Source organism: Garra rufa, chromosome 6 (assembly GCF_049309525.1).
Source record: "Garra rufa chromosome 6, GarRuf1.0, whole genome shotgun sequence".
Classification (NCBI taxonomy): domain Eukaryota; kingdom Metazoa; phylum Chordata; class Actinopteri; order Cypriniformes; family Cyprinidae; genus Garra; species Garra rufa.
In genome coordinates, this window is record NC_133366.1 from 9,769,527 (window position 1) to 9,788,404 (window position 18,878).

The following is an 18,878-nucleotide window of genomic DNA, read 5'->3' on the forward strand; positions in this document are numbered from 1 at the left end:
TGGAGAAAATTATTACTCATCTTTTATTTACATTCGAACCAGAAGTGGCATGTCCAAAATTATTCATACCCTTCTCAATAATCAATAGAAAAGCCTTTATTGGCTATCACAGCAATCAAACGCTTCCTATAATTGCTGACCAGCTTTTTGCATGTTTCCACTGGTATTTCTGCCCATTCATCTTTAGCCATGAGCTCCAACTCTTTCAGGTTGGAGGGTCTCCTTGCCATCACCCTGATCTTTAGCTCCCTCCACAGATTCTCAATTGGATTTAAGTCAGGACTCAAAACGGTAATGTTTTTGTCTGCTAACCATTTCTTCACCACTTTTGCTGTGTGTTTTGGGTCGTTGTCGTGCTGAATGTCCACTGGTGCCCAAGGCCAAGTTTCTCTGCAGACTGCCTGATGTTGTTGTTGAGAATTTTGATGTATTGCTCCTTTTTTATGGTGACGTTTACTGTGATAAGGTTCCCTGGTCCACCGGCTGAAAAACACCCCTAAAACATTAGGTTCCCACCACCATGTTTGACAGTGGGGATGATGTTCTTAGGGTTGAAGGCTTCTCCTTTTTTACGCCAAATGAAGGCCACATTATTGTGGCCAAACAATTCCATTTTTGTTTCCTCTGACCATAAGTCAGACCATAAGTCGTCTTCTTTGTCCAGATTTGCAAAGGCCAAGCGGGCTTTTGTGTGCCTTATCTGGAGAAGTGGTGTCCTCCTTGGTCTGCATCCGTGGAACCCAGCATTGTGCAGTGTCCGTTGGACTGTCTGCCTTGAGATGTTGCCACCAGCAGAGCCCAGATTCATCAGGATGGCCTTGGTGGTGATCCTTGAATCATTTTTACCTCTCTCACTATCCTCCTGGCCAGCACAGGTGTCACTTTTGGCTTCCGACCACATCCTCTGAGATTTTTCACAGTGTGGAACGTCTTGTATTTTTTAATAATACTTTGCACTGTAGCCACTGGAACTTCAAAACATTTAGATATGGTCTTATTTCCTGACTTGTGAGCAGCCACAATGCGCAGCCGCAGGTCCTCAGTGAGCTCCTTTGTCTTAGCCATGACTGTCCACAAACCAACAGCAGAGAGCTTCTGTTTTTCACCTGTTGAGTTGATTAAAACAGCTGTTCCCAATGAATCAGGGTCATTAGGATGCTTTAGAACAGCTTGGACTATTTGGAATGGTACAGAACTTTGGATTTTCCCATAGACTGTGACAGTTTGCAAAGGGTATGAATAATTTTGGACATGCCACTTTTTGTTAAAATGTAAATAAAATCTGAGAAATGTTTTTTTCCACAATGATGCCTCTTGTACATCATCTTATTATCTTTTGGAAGAAGCCTGTGTCATTTCCGGTCAAAAACTTGCTGGTTGAATAAAAGTAACTTTAAGCCAGAATTTGCCAGGGGTATGTATAATTTTGGGCTTGAATGTATATTTAAATATGATTTTGTTTGCGACATTGCTATTTTATCTAAACAAGCACTCTGTTCTCTAGAAACTAGAAAAACTAGATTGATTTCAGTGCTGATTATCATTGTTCTGTCACATGATTACTTTATCATACTATTCATTTTCAGGAAAATCTAAAAATACAGTATAAAAATGTCAAATCTTCAAACTAGAGCATCCACACTTTCTGATTGCATGTATTAATATAATATAAACATAATCATGTTGCTCAATCTGAGGCGTGGGGGGTGTTCCAGGTGTATTTGATTACTCTTTAACCTTACTTCCTGACCCTGTGACCTCTGACGCTAAACCTGCACAGTGACACTGAACTTGACCATTAGAAGCCAGCCACTGTGAATCTGCCAGCATCTGCTTTCTTTCTGAATTCTCAGGAAATGCTGAGACTTCAAGCGAAGGGACAGTCAGTAAACACACAGCTTCTGCTTTGCTACTGGTCGGTTGTTGTTTTAGGGTCATGACCTTTCCTGCATCACTGATAGGCTGAAAAAAGTCAGGTACAGAGTGGTTTTCATTTGAGGAACAGAAATGGGACTTGACTTGTCCCAGAGGAAGATGACTCCTCCTCCCTGTGGACGCCTGTGGTGTGGGTGGTGGGATTTTTGGCACTTGTGACTCTTTTTCCTTCATTTTCTCACCTTCACCTATTCCATCTCTCTCACCTTGATTGTGGAATTCCACATCGGACAGTGGAGGACAGGTGCTGATGAGTCCTCCACAGCTGCAGATGGTGCTCTGGGTGGTTTCCAGCCCAAGTCCAGACGGCATGGATCCGGCCGTTCCCACACTCCTCCCCAAGCTCTTCTCTTCTTCATCCTCTGCTTCTGAGAAAGACGGGTCGGGGCTGACCGAACGTGTCAACCGCTGCAGCTGGGCGGAGGTGCGCCGTAAAGCTCCGCCCATGAAGCCTGTGGGAGAGGGGGCGGAGCCCAGGAGCCGGTTAAAGAGGGCAAGGTTGTGATTGCGTTTGGCGGATTCTTCCAGATTCTCAGCGATCTCCTCCAGAGGCTGGAAATGCATCTCCTCTTTGGGAATTCTAGGGATTTGAAGTATTAAAAAAGGTATTACTTCTTTATTTTTCACTTTAACAATCATTTCAGAACATTAAAATTCTTTGAGAGAAATACATGAGTTTAAAAGATTAGATTAATTTAAAAAAAAAAAAAACAGTAATATTGTAACATATTATTACAATTTAAAATAGCATTTATTTTTTAAATAATTTAAAATGTTTTATATTTGAATATATTCTAAAATGTAATTTATTCCTGTGATAAAAGCTGAATTTTTAGCAACATTACTGCAGTCTTCAGTGTCACATGATCCTTCAGAAATCTTTCTAATATAATTTGATACTCAAGATACATTTTTTATAATTATTATAAATGTTGAAACCAGATGTGCTGCTAAATACTTTGTATACGCTCGGATATTTACTTTTTTGTGTAATATTTCTGTAAAAGTTTTACAAATATTTTAATATATTTATTATATTTTATATATTTTTTCAGGATTCTTTCAGGATGCATTAGTCCTTACTGTGAATTGTGATCAATTTAATGCATCCTTGCTAAATAAAAGTATTAATTTCTTTCAAAAATAAATAATTAAATAAATTATTTGACTATACTTGAGCCCAAAAATGTACAAAATAAAATTTTTCTATTTTAATATACATTAAAATCTAATTTATTCCTGTGATCAAAGCTGAGTTTTTAGCATCATTACTCCAGTCTTTACTGTCACATGATCCTTCAGAAATCTTGTTAATATGCTGATTTGATGCTCAAGAAACATACTCTTGGATATTTACTTTTTTGTGTAATATTTCTGTAAAAAAAAAAAAAAAAAAAAAAAAAAAAAATTCAATATATATATATATATATATATATATATATATATATATATATAATTTTTTTTTTTTTTTTTTTTTTTTTTTTTAGGATTCATTCAGGATACGTTAGTCTTTACTGTGAATTGTGATCAATTTAATTGCTAAATAAAAATATTAATTTCTTTAAAAAAGGAAATAAAGAATTTTGACTATAGACATTTGACTATACTTGAGCCCAAAATGTACACATATACTTCCGGCTCAAAAGTTTGGGATCAGTAAGATTCGTGTTTGTTTGATCAAAAATACAGAAAAGAGGTAATAATGGAAAATATTATTAAGATGTAAAATAACCTTTTTCTATTTTAATATACATTAAAATCTAATTTATTCCTGTGATCAAAGCTGAGTTTTCAGCATCATTACTCCAGTACTCAGTGTCACATGATCCTTCAGAAAAAATTATAATAATATGCTGATTTATTATCAGTGCTGGAAACAATTGTCCTGCTTAATATTTTCTGGGAACCTATTACGAACTTAGTTTTTTCCAGGATTCCTTGATGAATAAAAAGTTAAAAAAATAACAGTATCTATTTAAAATATAAATCTTTTCTAACAATTTAATTAATGCTTTAAGAAATTAATACTTTTATTCAGCAAGGATGTGTTAAATTGATCAAAAGTGATAGCAAAGACTTACATTGTTAGAAAAGATTTATATTTTGAATAAACACTGTTCTTTTTATTCATCAAAGAATCCTGAAAAAAGTATTTTTATATTCCAAAAAAATATTAAACAGCACAACTGATAATTCTAATAATAAATCAGCATATTAGAATAATTTCTGAATGATCATGTGACACTTATATTTATATTTATGATCTGAATCTTTTTTTTTTTTTTTTTTTTTTTTCAGATTGTTTGTGGTTGAGATGAAATGTAGTCTGAAAAGGTCTGTGGATTTGTGTTTAGTAAGTACTGACGCCATGTCGAAGGTGGAGCCTTGGAAAGAGGGTTTGCGCAATATGAAGAGCGTAGCGGCTGTATATGGTGGACGAGGATTTGAATCATTCCAGTAACGATCTCTCTCCATCATGGGCAAATCTCCATACATCTCATCCACTGCCATCATAGACACCTTTCAAACACACATACAGACAGAATAACTCAAGTGATAATGTCAATGAATGAGTTAGTGTGTGTTTCTTGACAATGAAAGGCAAACAGAATACATGATTTGAAACACTGTAAATAGCAAATAGCACCTGGAAGTTCCTATCTATCAACCAGTTGGTCTCAAAGTCATCATCATCCTCTCCAAATGGATTTATGAGCTGCTCTGCCACCTGATGAACAATTACACAATGACACAAGCACACAGTAATAACTGGAAAAAAAAAATTGTAACATTTACATTTGTGGGTGTGGTCATATATATAGAGGGAGGGGAATCTAATTAATATATAACATATTTTGAGTGTTTTTAATTAATTAATTTATTTTTAGAATTGTGAGTTTATAATTTCTTGCTTGTTTAATTTTAAGTTTATATCTTAAAATTGAGTTGACATCTCACAATTTAGGCTTTTTTCCCATGAATTTGAGTTTTTTTCCTCTGAAATTATATCTCTTTTAAGGAGTGCCTAATTTCACATATGAAAACATCTGTCTGATTCACAAAATACAAATTTGATTCGAGATATAGACTTAAAATGGCAAGAACTAGTCGACATTGTGTTATGAACTGACAATTTAGAGGAATAAAGGCAGACCTGCAAAATATAAAACCCTCTGAATTGCAAAATATAAAATCAAAATTGTGAGAAACTCAGAATTGTTACAAACATGCAATTCTGAAAAAGTGGAGATTGTGAGATTAAACTTGCAATTCTGAGTTTTTCAGAAAACATCTTTTAAATTCTGATATTTTTGATAAAGTTTACACCCTTTCAATTGACATTTTTTATTGCAAGTTTAGAACACAATTCTAAGAAGTCAGAATTTAAAAGATGTTAACTTAGAATTTTGAGAAAAAAAGTCAGAATTTTAAAACTTCAACTCAAAATTCTAAAAAAAATCTAAATCGCAAGATATAAAATCAAAATTGTAAGAAACTTAAACTAAATTCTGAAAAAGTGCAGATTGTGAGACAAACTCATTATTTTGAGAAAAAAGTTGAGATGTTAACATAAAATAAAGTTAAGAAATGAAGTCAGAATTGTGTGTTAAACATCTTTTAAATTCTGATATTTTTCTCAGCATTCTGAGTTTACATCTTTTAAATACTGATTTTTTAGAACACAATTTTAAGAAGTCAGAATTTAAAAGACGTCTTTGAACATTTACATTTGTGGGCAGGGCCATATATGTAGAGGGAGGGGCATCTAATTAATATATAAATCAAAGTAGGAATCCCGAATCCTGACCTTTAACCAGCCAGCATAGAAAAAGAATTGCAGAAGAGTAAAGATGGGCACGTAAAGGTCAAGGTCGTGACCCGGATAACCCTGAGCCGGGTCCAGAAACTGACGACCAATCAGACACACCAGGAAGAAACTGTAAACCGCCAGAGTCACAACCTAAGATGGACAAGAATATCAATTCATATTCCATCATATAGCATAAAACACTTTCAGTTTTTCTGGTCTTAAGCATGAATCTTACCTGAGTGTACACCAGCGGTATGCTGATCATGTCATAGTGAAAAAGCATGCTGCACTTCCCTCTAAAATCATTCAGCTCCTAAAAGACAGAAAACAACAGAATATTTTTAGACTAGACATTAGATCTTTTAAAAAGAATTAAATATGGTGTTCTTACTCTCATAAATACTGCCATGTAAAACCTCTAAAAGCCTTTTGTATCTAGTTACCTCCAATAGAAGTTTATAAGTATTGTCATCTTTGATTCTGCCCTCACAGCGGGCAACCGAGGCCAGGTTAGTGAACCACACACACGGGATCCAGTACTTATTATAGGGTGAGTGTAAACTCTCAAACTTCTTACGCTCTTCTCTTGTCATAAAACCTAGAAAGAGACAGACATTGCTCAGTGTATTTATATGGAAGTCAAAAATAAAAAAAGGTGATTGTGACTTTTCACAATTCTGACTTTATCCTTGCAATTTCCAAGTTTCTATTTTGTAATTTTAAGTGTTTTTAATTTTTTTTTTTTTTTTTTAGAATTATGAGTCTATAATGCACAAATTCTGATTTATTTCTCGCCTCTTTATTTCACCTTTTTATTTTATATCTCTGAATTTTTGAGTTTAAAATCTCACAATTCAGAATTTTTATTCCCAGAATTGTGTTTATATCTTGCAAGCCTGATTTTTTTCTAGGACATTTTAAGTTTACATCTCTCAACTCATAGATGAAAACATCTGTCTGTATCACAAAATGCATGTAAGACTTAAAAGTAAAGAAATAGTCAAAATTGTGTTATAAACCGACAACTGCAAGATGTAAACTCAGAATTGTGGAAAAAAAAACTATGAATTTCAAGATATAAAATCACAATTTTAGTCAGAATTGTTACAAACTTGCAATTCTGAGAAAGTGCAGATTGTGAGATATAACCCCATTAGTCTGAGAAGAAAAGAAAGCTGAGAGATGTTAATTCAAAATAAACTTAAGAAATTAAGTCAGAATTGTGCTCTAAATGTTGTAAAAGTTAACATCTTTTAACTTATATTTTTCTCATAATTCTAAGTTAACATCTTTTAAATTCAGATTTGTTTATTGCAAGTTTAGAACACAATTCTAAGAAAATAATTATCTAAGAACTTGAATTTTTTTTTTTTACTCGAAATTCTAAGATTGTTTTTTAAATGGCAAATGGCAATCAAAATTGTAAGAAAGAAAGATTTGTTACAAACTTGCAATTCTGAGAAAGTGCAGATTGTGAGATATAAACTTAATTAATTTAAAATAAAATAAAGTGATATTTTTCTCAGAATTCTGAGTTTACATCTTTTAAATTACAGAAACAGTTTTAAGAAGTCAAAATTTAAAAGACATTAACTCCGAATTTTGAGAAAAAAGTCAGAATTTTTAAAAATTAAACTCAAAATTCTGAGGAAAAAATTGTAAAAAAAAAAAAAAAAAAAAACTCTAAATTGCAAGATATATGCAGATTGTGGTATAATTCTGAGAAAAAAAGTTGAGATGTTAACTCAAAATAAAATTAAGAAATGAAGTGTGTTCTAAACCTGCAAGTTAACATCTTTAAAAAAATTTAAAATCTTAAAAAAAAAATTCATAATTCTGAGTTTACATATCACAGTTCTGCTTTTTCCCCTGATCTTAACATCTTGCAATTCTAAAAAATTTTCTCAGAATTTTGACTTAATTGTGACTCTTTTTTTTTTCAAAATCCTGAGTTAACATATTTTACATTCTGACATCTTTCTTAGAATTGTGTTCTAAATTGGCAATAAAAAAACTGAATTTAATAGATGTTAACTCAGAATTCTGAGAAAAAATATTAGAATTTAAAAGATGTTAACTCAGAATTGCAAGTTTAGAATGAATGAATGAATGATGCATTTATATAGCGCTTTCATTGTGTATTGCCGTACACCCAAAGCGCTTTACAGTCATATGGGGGATCTCTCTTCAACCACCACCAGTGTGCAACATCCACTTGGATGATGCGACGGCAGCCACAGTACAACGGCGCCAGTGCGCTCACCATGCTCCAACTACAGGTGGAGAGGAGAGAGTGATAAAGCCAATTCAATGAAACACAATAGAACACAATTCTGACTTCATTTCCTAACTTTTAAGTTGAGACAATTCTGAGAAAAGATGTCAGAATTTATAAGATGTTAAGTCAGAATTCTGAGAATAAAAGTCAGACTTTAAAAAAATGTTGGAAAAAAAATCTGGAGACATAAACTCGAATTTGTGAGAAATAAATTAAGAATTAGAAATAAAAATAATTAGAATCAGATAAGATGCAATTGTCTTTTTAATATTTTTATTCCTTGGTTGAAACTGGCTTCAGTAAGTTCTTTTAACAATTACATGCGGCTTGCCACTTGTTTTAGGTGGTTGCTAGGGCATTGTTTGGATGTTCTGGTTTGTTGCTATGGAATTGCTAGGTTGTTCCAGAGCCATAGAGAAACAGAGTTGCGACACTCCCATAGGCTTCCATAGGAACTGAGGAATGCGGATGTAAAGCGTATCATGGTGCAGCCAATAGTTCCAAACAACCAATAGTTCCTCCATAGAAGTCCATTCATTTCAGCGCTTCTCAAGCACAGTCGCCGGTAAATTGAAGAAATTACTGCATTTTTTTTACATCTTAACGCATCAGTTGTTGACCTATTGGAAAACTGGCCAGTAGTGGTATTTTATGAAGCGTGTCATAGTTAATGTTTATCGTTAAAAAATAAACAGTTATACTGTAAATGCGGTTAGATAACGTGAGAAAACAACGTAATAGCTACCATAACCAGATACTAGTTGTCATATTTTTACATTTTTAGTCTTTCTGCAATCTTTCTCTCACTGTAGGAGGTTGAATGAGTTTCAGTAAAGACTGCATTCAAGAAACACGATAAAAATGTATGCTGAATGCGATTCGTTGCCTTGTGTTTTTTAAACACTCTTTTCATCTTTTCTATTATGTTAAATGCCATTTTTGCTTGCCTTTTAATATTCAGTTATGTTGTATATTTGAATATCATAAAATAACTCGAGTAAATTACTTTTTTTTAAATTTAACATTAAATCGTTAAATCAAAACAAAAAAGAGAGTGTTTGATCATGTCCAAATACACAATCAAAAGTATCTAACCTTACATATTACGCTAACTGTAATATAAATACTATATTAGAAATTGTTATCTTTTAAATGGCCAGGATCATTACTGCACATATTATTTAGTAAACTCCTCAAAATATTAACTAATTAGAACTGAACTATATATTACAATTATTTAATTGAATAAAAGTTACACTTAAGGTGTTTGGTCACATTAGACTGCCAAAAAGTATGAGAACAACATATTAATTATGTAAGGGATAATCAACGGTTTGCCATGCGTTTAAGGATTTTAAATGCACGACGTGGAGGCTAATAACCGCCTGACGCGAAGCGGAGGGTGGTTGCCTCCGCGAAGTGCATTTTAAATCCTTTAACGCACGGCAAGCCGTTGATTATCCCGCTTATTCCATGGTTATAGACAAGTTAAAACTAGGATTGATATTTGAAGCGCAAAATTTGACTGAATGGATAAAAAAGACGCTTATTTTCGTCAGTTATAACACGCAGCTCTAGCATTCTGGCCGCTTCAAATCAGACTCAGAGATTAAATAGTCCGGTAAAATCACATTTATTTGAATGAAATATAGCATTTGTTTCAGTAGATTATCGATCGACCAAGAGAGAGTGTGAAGGCAAGAGAGATGACAGTTGTGTGTGTGCGTAACGTTACCTGCCTGCCTGCTATGCGTCTCTCTCTACAAACAACAATTCATTCAAAAACAGCAGCTTTACCACCCCGTTGCTGAGGAATATAATGTAGCGATCTAGTATCTAGGCTATTTAAATAAGGATCGCAGGCAAAGGCTGACCAGAAGTTTATGTATGTGCGCAGCACAGAATGCGATCTCCGACCTCTCTCTCTCTCTCTCTCTCTCTCTCTCTCTCTGTGTTTGCGTGCATCGATTAAAGCAGCGCATTAATATAGAACGGTGATTAAACTGACTTGGAACTACCTGTGCATTAAACGGTTTTACTGCACACCTGCCAGCCAATCAGAATCCAGTATCCAGACATTCCATGGAATAAGTCTTTTTATCACTCCCCAGAATAAAATGCAATTGTAAAGCGTATTCAGAGAAGTTATCGATACACAATCAATGCACATTTTGTGTTAATAATTGCTCGAAATTGCTGCAAATATAGTAAAACTGCTGTCTATCCTACTTAAAGCCATTCAAACACATTGACAGCGCGGAGTTGTTTGGAACTATTGAGAGCTCCGTGAACCACGTGACCGCACCGCGGCGAGTTCAAAGCGTGTCGCAACTCTGTTTCTCTGTGGCTCTGGGTTGTTCTCGTTACTAGTGTGTTTCTAGTTTGCTGTAAACTCACTTTACCTGCTTCAACGACATGATCCATAGTAGGGAATCTCTTGAAAGCGGCCGTGCTGACGGAGCGCAGGATCAGGAGCGCGGACAGACTGGCGTAGCGCATCAGCGTGCGGCGCAGCAGCCTGCCGTGCTCATCCCCGCCCTGCACGCCCCCCGAGAGTATGCACATAATCCTGTCCGGCAGCGGGATGGAGGTGTACTGATTCCACCAGCGGTTCACTATTAATGTGACGTAAAACCCTGCGTGTAACATAAAACAAAAACATGACAATGAAGGATATTTATTCATCTGAAGATCTTAAAACAGTATTAAATATACTGGTTATGATGTGGTACATGCGTACCTAACACAAAGGACATTGGGATGAGACTGGCGTAGTGGTTGCAGTAAATGGAAAGCTTTTCAAAGTATCTCTTCTGATTGTCCACAAGCAAGAATCTGAGGAGGAAAATGAAGTACGTAAAATAAAAGCATCAGATGAGGACATTGACATTGACACTGACACACACCTGTAGGTGATGCTGATTGCTGTGTACATGGCAAAGAAAGCCAGGAACTCTTTGTACAGGACTTTATAGATGCTTCCCTTCCAGGCCAGCAGCAGTTTGGAGAAGCCGCAGAAGCGCGCATTGGCCACTCTGGCGGTGTAAGTGACCGTCATCACGCACCACTGACGCCCCGCACAAACTCAACCTGTCACTGCTTACTGAGAAAAAATACAAGGAATGAAGAGAAGATTAATGGAAGTTAAGGAACACAACACAGTAAAGACTCAAGATACAGTTTTGACTGTACTGTAAGATACAGTTTTATGAGATTTATTTACACATTTTTTAACCCTTGTGTGTCAAAAAAAAGTTACACATATAGGTGCAAAATGGACAAAAATGTCCATGTCCAAAAACTGTCATAAAAATATGATTTATTAATATTTTTTTCCACTTTCACTGATGTCGATTTTTTTTAACCAGCATCTGTTCTATCCATAGATACCAAACATTCATTAATTTTCAGAATTGTAACCCTTTAAATGCTGGTTTGTTTGCATAATGCTACAGGTGTTTTTTTCTTTGCTTATTAGATTCTTGGGTGTGTCAGTGAAGAACAACAACATTAATTTAGAGGCATTTATATTTTTTATGTAGTGTTAGATATTTTTTTTTTTAAATGTACATGCCAAATTAAAAAAAAAAAAATCTAGTAAAAAATGGTAAAAAATTAAAATTTGAAGCCTTGCCCATAGAATGAATGCCTATTAGCAAATATTGCATCATTTTATAGTCAAATGGCCCTGGGTTAAAAAAAATTGCAGTTTTAATGGGTTTCAATCTGTACATTTTTGTCCCTAAGGTCCTGAGTGTGAGCATTTTTGTACAGAGGGTAAAATAGATTTTTTTTAAAGGATATATTAAAATTTCAATAAAATAAACACCTGAGCCAAAAATTATGCAGCTGGCACTTATTACAAAATAACAAAACTGAAATGGACAAACATGTCCATAAGGTCGCACAAAGGTTAAGAAACAAAGAAAGCAAGAACAGGAAAGAAAAGAAAAACATTTTGTATTAATAAAAATAATAATGTGACCTTGGACTACAAGACCAGGCATACTGGTAGATTTTTTTGAAATTGAGTTTTATGTATCATCTAAAAGCAAAATAAATAAGTTTTCAATTAATGTTAGGAAAATATTTACCCAAGATATAACTCATTGAAAATCTAGAATCTGAGGGTGCAAAAAAAAAAATTGCCTTTTAAGTTGTTTAAATGAAGTTCTTAATAATGCATATTACTAATCAAAAATTAATTTTTGATATATTTATGGTAGGAAATTTACAAATATCTTCATGGAACATAATCTTTACTTAATATCTTAATGATTTTGGCATGATTTGGCAAGAAAAATCGATAATTTTGACCCATATTGTGTATTTTTGGCTATTGCTACAATAAGCTCACATATAATGCTGAACAGATAAGTAGTTTATGCTAATATATATATATATATATATATATATATATATATATATATATATATATATATATGAATGAAGAGATTTAAATAAATGTTTGTAATTTTAGTGAAATATTATTTTAATTTGAATTTTTTTTTTATCATTCTACAAACCTAATGTCTATTAGTCTGTGTAAATAATGACTATGACTAAAAGGTTTCATTTTGGTATATTTCAAATTCTACATATTATTCTCTTTTTCTTCATACACAAACTTTTACTGTATTAGCAAATGTATTAACACTAATATATATGGTTTATCCCATTTAGGTGACCGCATCAAATTAAATTCACAAAAGTGAATTTAAAAACACAAAAAGCATATTAAATGCAAGTTTAGTGTCTACTTTAATGTTTTTTTTTTAAGTTTTCTGTTTAATTTAATAGCATTTTTGTTTTTCTGAGCAAAAAAATTTAAATAATACATTTCCCCAAATTTACAGAAGACACCCACTAAAATGTCATTCAGTGAAACAATCTTGCCAGGCATATTTACAACAAAAATCAATTTATGACATATTAAAAGATTAATTACTTTTCACCCAAAATACTAATTAGTTGTAATTCTACATTTTTAAAATGTGCCACTATCCTAGGTTTTGCCCATTTGTCAGTAAGACTTTTTTACCAATTTAAAACACAATAAAATGTAATATGCTCTCTTATTTTTTTATATATTTTAATATGTACAAATCAAAATAAGCATGTTGTTTGAATTTTTACATAAATATTGTGTTACACTGAATGACAATATAACATTATTGCAACCGAATCTTGACATTTTATTCACCAAAACTTATTTGAAACCTTAACAGTAGACACTTTACTTACATTTAATGTGCTTATGGACATAAAATCACTTTTGTAAATTTCTTTTGATGTGGACATCGTAATGTCTTTGACCCATATATATATTAAATATATATAATATGTTTATATTAAATATAAATATATATAATATATATATTAAATCAAATAAATATATATAATTAAATATATAACTAGTTTCATGTTTAGGATGTCTGTGAGTTTTTATGTATTTGGCTGAGGATGGCATAAACTATAGTGCATATATGAAGATGTGTGTGATATCCTTCTCTGGATCTCATGGGACAAGCGCTTCGTCATCTAAAATACAGCGGCAGGTAAATGTGGGCATATACGCTTACTTCCAGAAAAACATGCTGAACTGCCACAGGTGTTTATTTTTCCACGAGATTTCGCATGCACTCTAAACAACTACAAGACACAACTTTAGAAGCATTTCTCACATAGTCTGTTATTCAATAACCAACCAACAATATTTGCAATACTGTCCTGTTATTGTATTTATTTAAACTTTATCAACATAATTACTAAATGTAACTATAATTGTTCTTACCTTTTCTCCTCAGCCTCAAAAGAATAAAATATTTCACAAGATGTTCCAGAGGAGCTGCATGTTATGTGTCCTGACAGGCTGCGTGTGTTTCTGTCGTTCATTATGTTCTGCCAGGAGCTTGAGGGTCAAACGCACCTCCTTCATGCATCCTCCCAGACTCATCCAGACCTAAGTTTAGGAGCAAATGCCACACAGTATCTTCTCTCTACAAGACAACTCAGCTTACAAAAATCTAACTGTATGTGTGAATGTGCAAAGGAGGGCGGGACAAGTTGTCACAGGGGCTATGACTTAGTAACAATGATGCTCAGTTGCACAAATGTATTTACTCTAGCAGTTTTTAGGATAGTGGTGAAACTGTTTTAAAGTAGGACATTTTTACTTAAATTATGTCTTTAAAATGAAATTTTCAGTATTAGTGTTATATTATTGGTACACTACCAGTCAAAAGTTTTTGAACAGTATAATTTTTCTTAGGTTTTTTTATAGAAGTTTCTTCTGCTCACCAAGCCTGCATTTATTTGATCCAAAGTACAGCTAAAACAGTAAAAAAAGTATATATATATTTACTATTTAAAATAACTGTTTTCTATTTGAATATATTTTAAAATGTAATTTATTCCTGTGATCAAAGCTGAATTTTCAGCATCATTACTCCAGTCTTCAGTGTCACATGATCCTTCAGAAATCTTTCTAATATGCTGATTTGCTATTCAAGAAACATTTATTATTATTGTTATTATTATTTTATTATTGTTATCAATATTTAAAACAGTTGAGTGAATGTTTTTTAGGATTCCTTGATAAATAGAAAAATCCAAGATTAGCATTTATCTGAAATAAAAAGCTTTTGTAACATTATATGCTAAGCTTGGAGTATTTTTATTTTTTATTTATTTATTTTATTTTATTTTTGAGGGGGGAGAAATTATAGATAATTAATAATTTTATTTAGCAAGGATGCTTTGAATTGATTAAAAGTGATAATAAAGACATAAATAATGTTACAAACGATTTCTTTTTCAGATAAATGCTGTTCTTCTGAACTTTCTATTCATCAGAAAAACCTGAAAAAATTCTACTGCTGTTTTTAAGATAATAATAAAAAAAATCTGAAGGATCATGTGACTGGAGTAATGCAAAATTCAGCTTTGTATCACAGGAATAAATTAGATTTAAAAATATATTCAAATAAAAAACAGTTATTTTAAATTGTAAAATATTTCACAATATATATAAATTTAGAATTTATTTTTGCTATAATTTGGATCAATGAAACATTAAAAAAATCATAAATTAAAGGTTATTTTCCATGTCAAAGGTTTTCATGTTCTTTTTATGTTGTAATTTTATTTGTTACAACAGTCCAAACCATTGTTTGACATTTTTGTTATCTTGTTGTATTTGGTTATTTATTTTTATAGTAATTTTACTATTTAATTAACGGTCTCTGAACAGTCTATAAAATATTTAAAATATTTTACAAGTTAATATATATATAATTTGTAACAACAGTCCAAACCAATGTTTGACATTTTTGTTATCTTGTTATATTCGGTTATTAATTTTTATAGTAATTTTACCATTTAATTAAAAGCCTCTGAACAGTATATACAATCTATCTATATATCTATCTATCATCTATATATCTACTCAAATTTTGCCCATTGTTATAAATGTATAACTATTTGATTTTAAAATTGCAACGTATAAAATATTTTAATTACGTTGTGGAAGCTATAAATTTCTCAAAAATTGACAATAAGCAGCACGTTTGGATTGAGACATCTGACGTATTTTGACATCGTTGACAAAAAAGATCAACGTATTTCAAATTAACCTTCTTCTAGAGAAACTTGGAGAAAATGTTCATTTTGTAGCAAAGACTTTAAACTATTTATCTATAAGTATAAAACTTCAAAAACACATCTACTCTTTAGATATTCCCTCCACTGAAAGTGTGACAACTAGCCCCGGTCTCCCTCTATATTCTTCGGTGTTGCTATTGCATAAAGCCAGCAATTACATCGCGCTCTTTGATGTAGTAAATGTCCATTGCGTTGGTCCAGCGGTGCGTGGAGTGGTCCGAGAGCCGCAGGACAAATCCGTGCAGCGAGGAGAGCCGTGCTCGTTAGTGCAGACTCCCACTGCGCCTCACCGACCTGATGGATGGAGATCGACAGTCAGGCATTTCACACAGCCTCAGTCAAACCGCACAATGTCAAGACCATAAACGCTAATGCAATAATGCAGAATATAGATTCATTTTACCATAATGCAGGTCAGCGATCCTTCTGACTTTATGTAACACGTTTGCTGGTGTCATCATAAACAGATACAGACAATCCATCTGTTCTCTCTGCTAATCTTCAGAATACCTGTGACATAAAGGCATTGTTCCGGCGCTATGGGGGTCTTGTTTGTCCCGGTTAGGGTCACGGATGAAAGGTGGCCTCTGAATCTCTGCAAAATACAGAAACGTGCCAACTCGTGCCTTAATACCGAACTCCTAAGGGGCAAACCTTTTACTCCGGAATGAAATACTTACTTACTGGGAAAACATCCTGCCAAGATTAAACTACTTTTTAAAAAAGTTTCCAATAGGGCGATTTTGTAATGCAATAGAACCATTTTGGGTTCTTTAAAGACGCTTCACGCTTTTTTTTTTTTACTTTAAGAAACGTTTTGTGCATTTGAAAGGTTCTATGGATAATGGAACAATCAATAAAGAAACATTATTTCTAAGAATGTGAATTATTATTCTTACGTCGGATTAAAAATAAGTTACTTTGTAGAGTGTCTAAGATGCTATTTTCCATGTAATGAAAGGCAGATCAGGATGTCAATCTTGTAAAGTATTATAAATGTGCGTTCCATGTCTTTTGAAGCTGTTCAGTGAATTTAAGGAACAGAAGGAAATACATGTTGTTAGTATTTGAACATTGGAGAGAAAAAAAAAACATAATCTTAATCGTATGTTCCTGACATGTATGGTTTGTGAAGATAGTGCATGAACTACATTTATGGTGCGGTATTGTTTGTTTACTGCACTGAAAAGGCCTACTTTGAAAACCTTTCCTTTTAATCTTGATGGAAGAAATTATATTGGTTTCCAACGGCATGAATTGTCATTTTGAGTAAAACGGTCCTTTAAAACTGTAAAAAAAAATAAGTTTATGATCAGGGAGATTTTTTTATTATTTATTTATATCATAAGAAATGAATACTCTATTTAGACACTGAATTGATCAAAGTTAGTTAAAGATATTTGAAACCTAAAAAAAATTCTATTTCAAATAAATGCAGTTTGCACTGGCAGCAAATCATCGCATGAGAATGATATCTGAAGGACTAAAATTTTATGTATATTACAATATAAAACATTTATTTAAAATTGTAACAACATTTTACAATATTACTCCATAATCTGAGGTAATAGGTGATCACCAATTAATTAAATTGTGCTAAAATAAATAGCCTTGCAAAACATAAAATGTCTGTGTAAAGCAATATTAAATGTGTTATAAGTTTGTCGCACCTTAGAAAAATGTGTTATTAACCACCCAGCCAAATTTGAATGATAAAACCGCCAAGTAAATAAAACAAGCTTTCAAAAAAAAAAAAAAAAAAAAAAAAAAAACTCATTCTCTGCTCTCAACCGCTGGGGGCGTGTCCGCTGTCGGTCCTGAAGCCACGCCCACTCGTGGGAACTGCCGCTTTTCTCAACTGACAAATACCGCTACAACCTGAATGAATGACCGATCTGTTTTGTAACTTATCACAACCAAGTAAATGCATTTAGGTGACAAAGAGAGCTAGCTAACAAGCTATAGGCTGTAGTAACTAATGGTAATGACAGTAACTTGCGTTTGCAGTTTAGTTATTAGAGGGTTTGCACTTACGTCACGATTTGTTAAGTTACCGGATGCGCGAGGAAGAGGTCTCTGCAGAGCAAACGTGGGCGTTTCTGAATTTTGTGGGTGTTTTCAAACTGCTGGGTGTTTCTAAATCATGATATCGAAATGATTCCCTTTACCTAACCCCACCCCTAAACCTACCGTCACTATGACGTCAGCCAATCAGGTACCATGGTCTAAAAACGCCCCGATCTAGTAACTCCCATTACTTTCCTGCAGAGACCTATACTTGGGATGCGCAGCCATATCGACAATACTTGGATGTAAACAACAGCATGGACTGCAGAGTTAATACATTATTCTGGTCATTTATAATGTCTAAACCACAGAAAAAATGTGTTGAAGCTGCTAAATCATACAGAGAAGAACTTAGTAAGCAGGGAAGGGTGCAATATTTTGACAAACTTTAAGTTAATAATAGGTGGTAAAGATACATATGAGCAGTAATATTTAAGATATTAGTATTATAATATTTAACCTACCTGACCAGAAAGATGAACAAACATGAATGTTGTCAAGGTTTATGCCCAGGAAATCCTGGTTCAGTTGGGCAAACCACAAGCGCCTTTCGTTTCTCAAGACAATTTTTTGCACTCTTCTACTTGATTTGTTATAACCTTTGGGAGTCTATAATACTCCAAATGTTTTTCATGGTCTGACCGATTAGTACAGCTCAAAACATGTCAATAATTGACCATTTTCAGCAGCAATAATCAGCAAAATTGGCGAGTTTTGTTCGGTTAAGTGGCATTGTTTACGTTCAGTGCCGCCCATATGGCCGATTGTGTCCAGTGTGTCTTTGAGACATGATTTCAGAACTGTCCAAAAAACTGTGAAAAACAGTTACGGTCTAACTAGTTCACAGTCTTTGTAATAATGTTTTCAGCAACACATTTCTAACATTTATAATGTGAATTCTAAAAACCTTACAGATTCCATACATTTGAACTGTAAAATTCCACTTATAACCTTTAACTTCATTGTTTAAATTATGTTTTTCAGTGTAACACTGCTGCAGCGTTGGAGCCTCTAACTGTTCTGCATTTTGCACTCAAGATGTTTAGATGTGATGTAAAATGTTTTAGCCTTCATAGAAACACACAATGTTTGTATCCACATAAATAACTGAACAGAAACACCTGC

At 33.2% G+C, this 18,878-nt stretch overlaps 1 protein-coding gene across 2 annotated transcripts; it reads right to left on the reverse strand.

Moving 5' to 3' along the window:
* Nucleotides 1–1,141: 1,141 nt before the first annotated feature.
* best2 (bestrophin 2) lies at nucleotides 1,142–11,103 on the reverse strand. 2 transcript variants are annotated; one of them, XM_073843088.1, is made up of 10 exons: nucleotides 10,931–11,103; nucleotides 10,765–10,859; nucleotides 10,427–10,660; nucleotides 6,190–6,344; nucleotides 5,982–6,059; nucleotides 5,744–5,896; nucleotides 4,583–4,663; nucleotides 4,301–4,455; nucleotides 2,142–2,515; nucleotides 1,142–2,096 (listed from the first exon to the last, which is right to left on the reverse strand). In XM_073843088.1, exons 1-10 carry the CDS (start codon nucleotides 11,080–11,082, stop codon nucleotides 1,726–1,728), a joined length of 1,848 nt encoding a protein of 615 aa, XP_073699189.1. In that variant the 5' UTR covers nucleotides 11,083–11,103; the 3' UTR covers nucleotides 1,142–1,725. The 2 variants fall into 2 exon arrangements, with proteins under 2 accessions (XP_073699189.1, XP_073699188.1); XM_073843087.1 differs by having other exon boundaries at nucleotides 1,142–2,515.
* Between the last annotated feature and the right edge of the window lie 7,775 nt (nucleotides 11,104–18,878).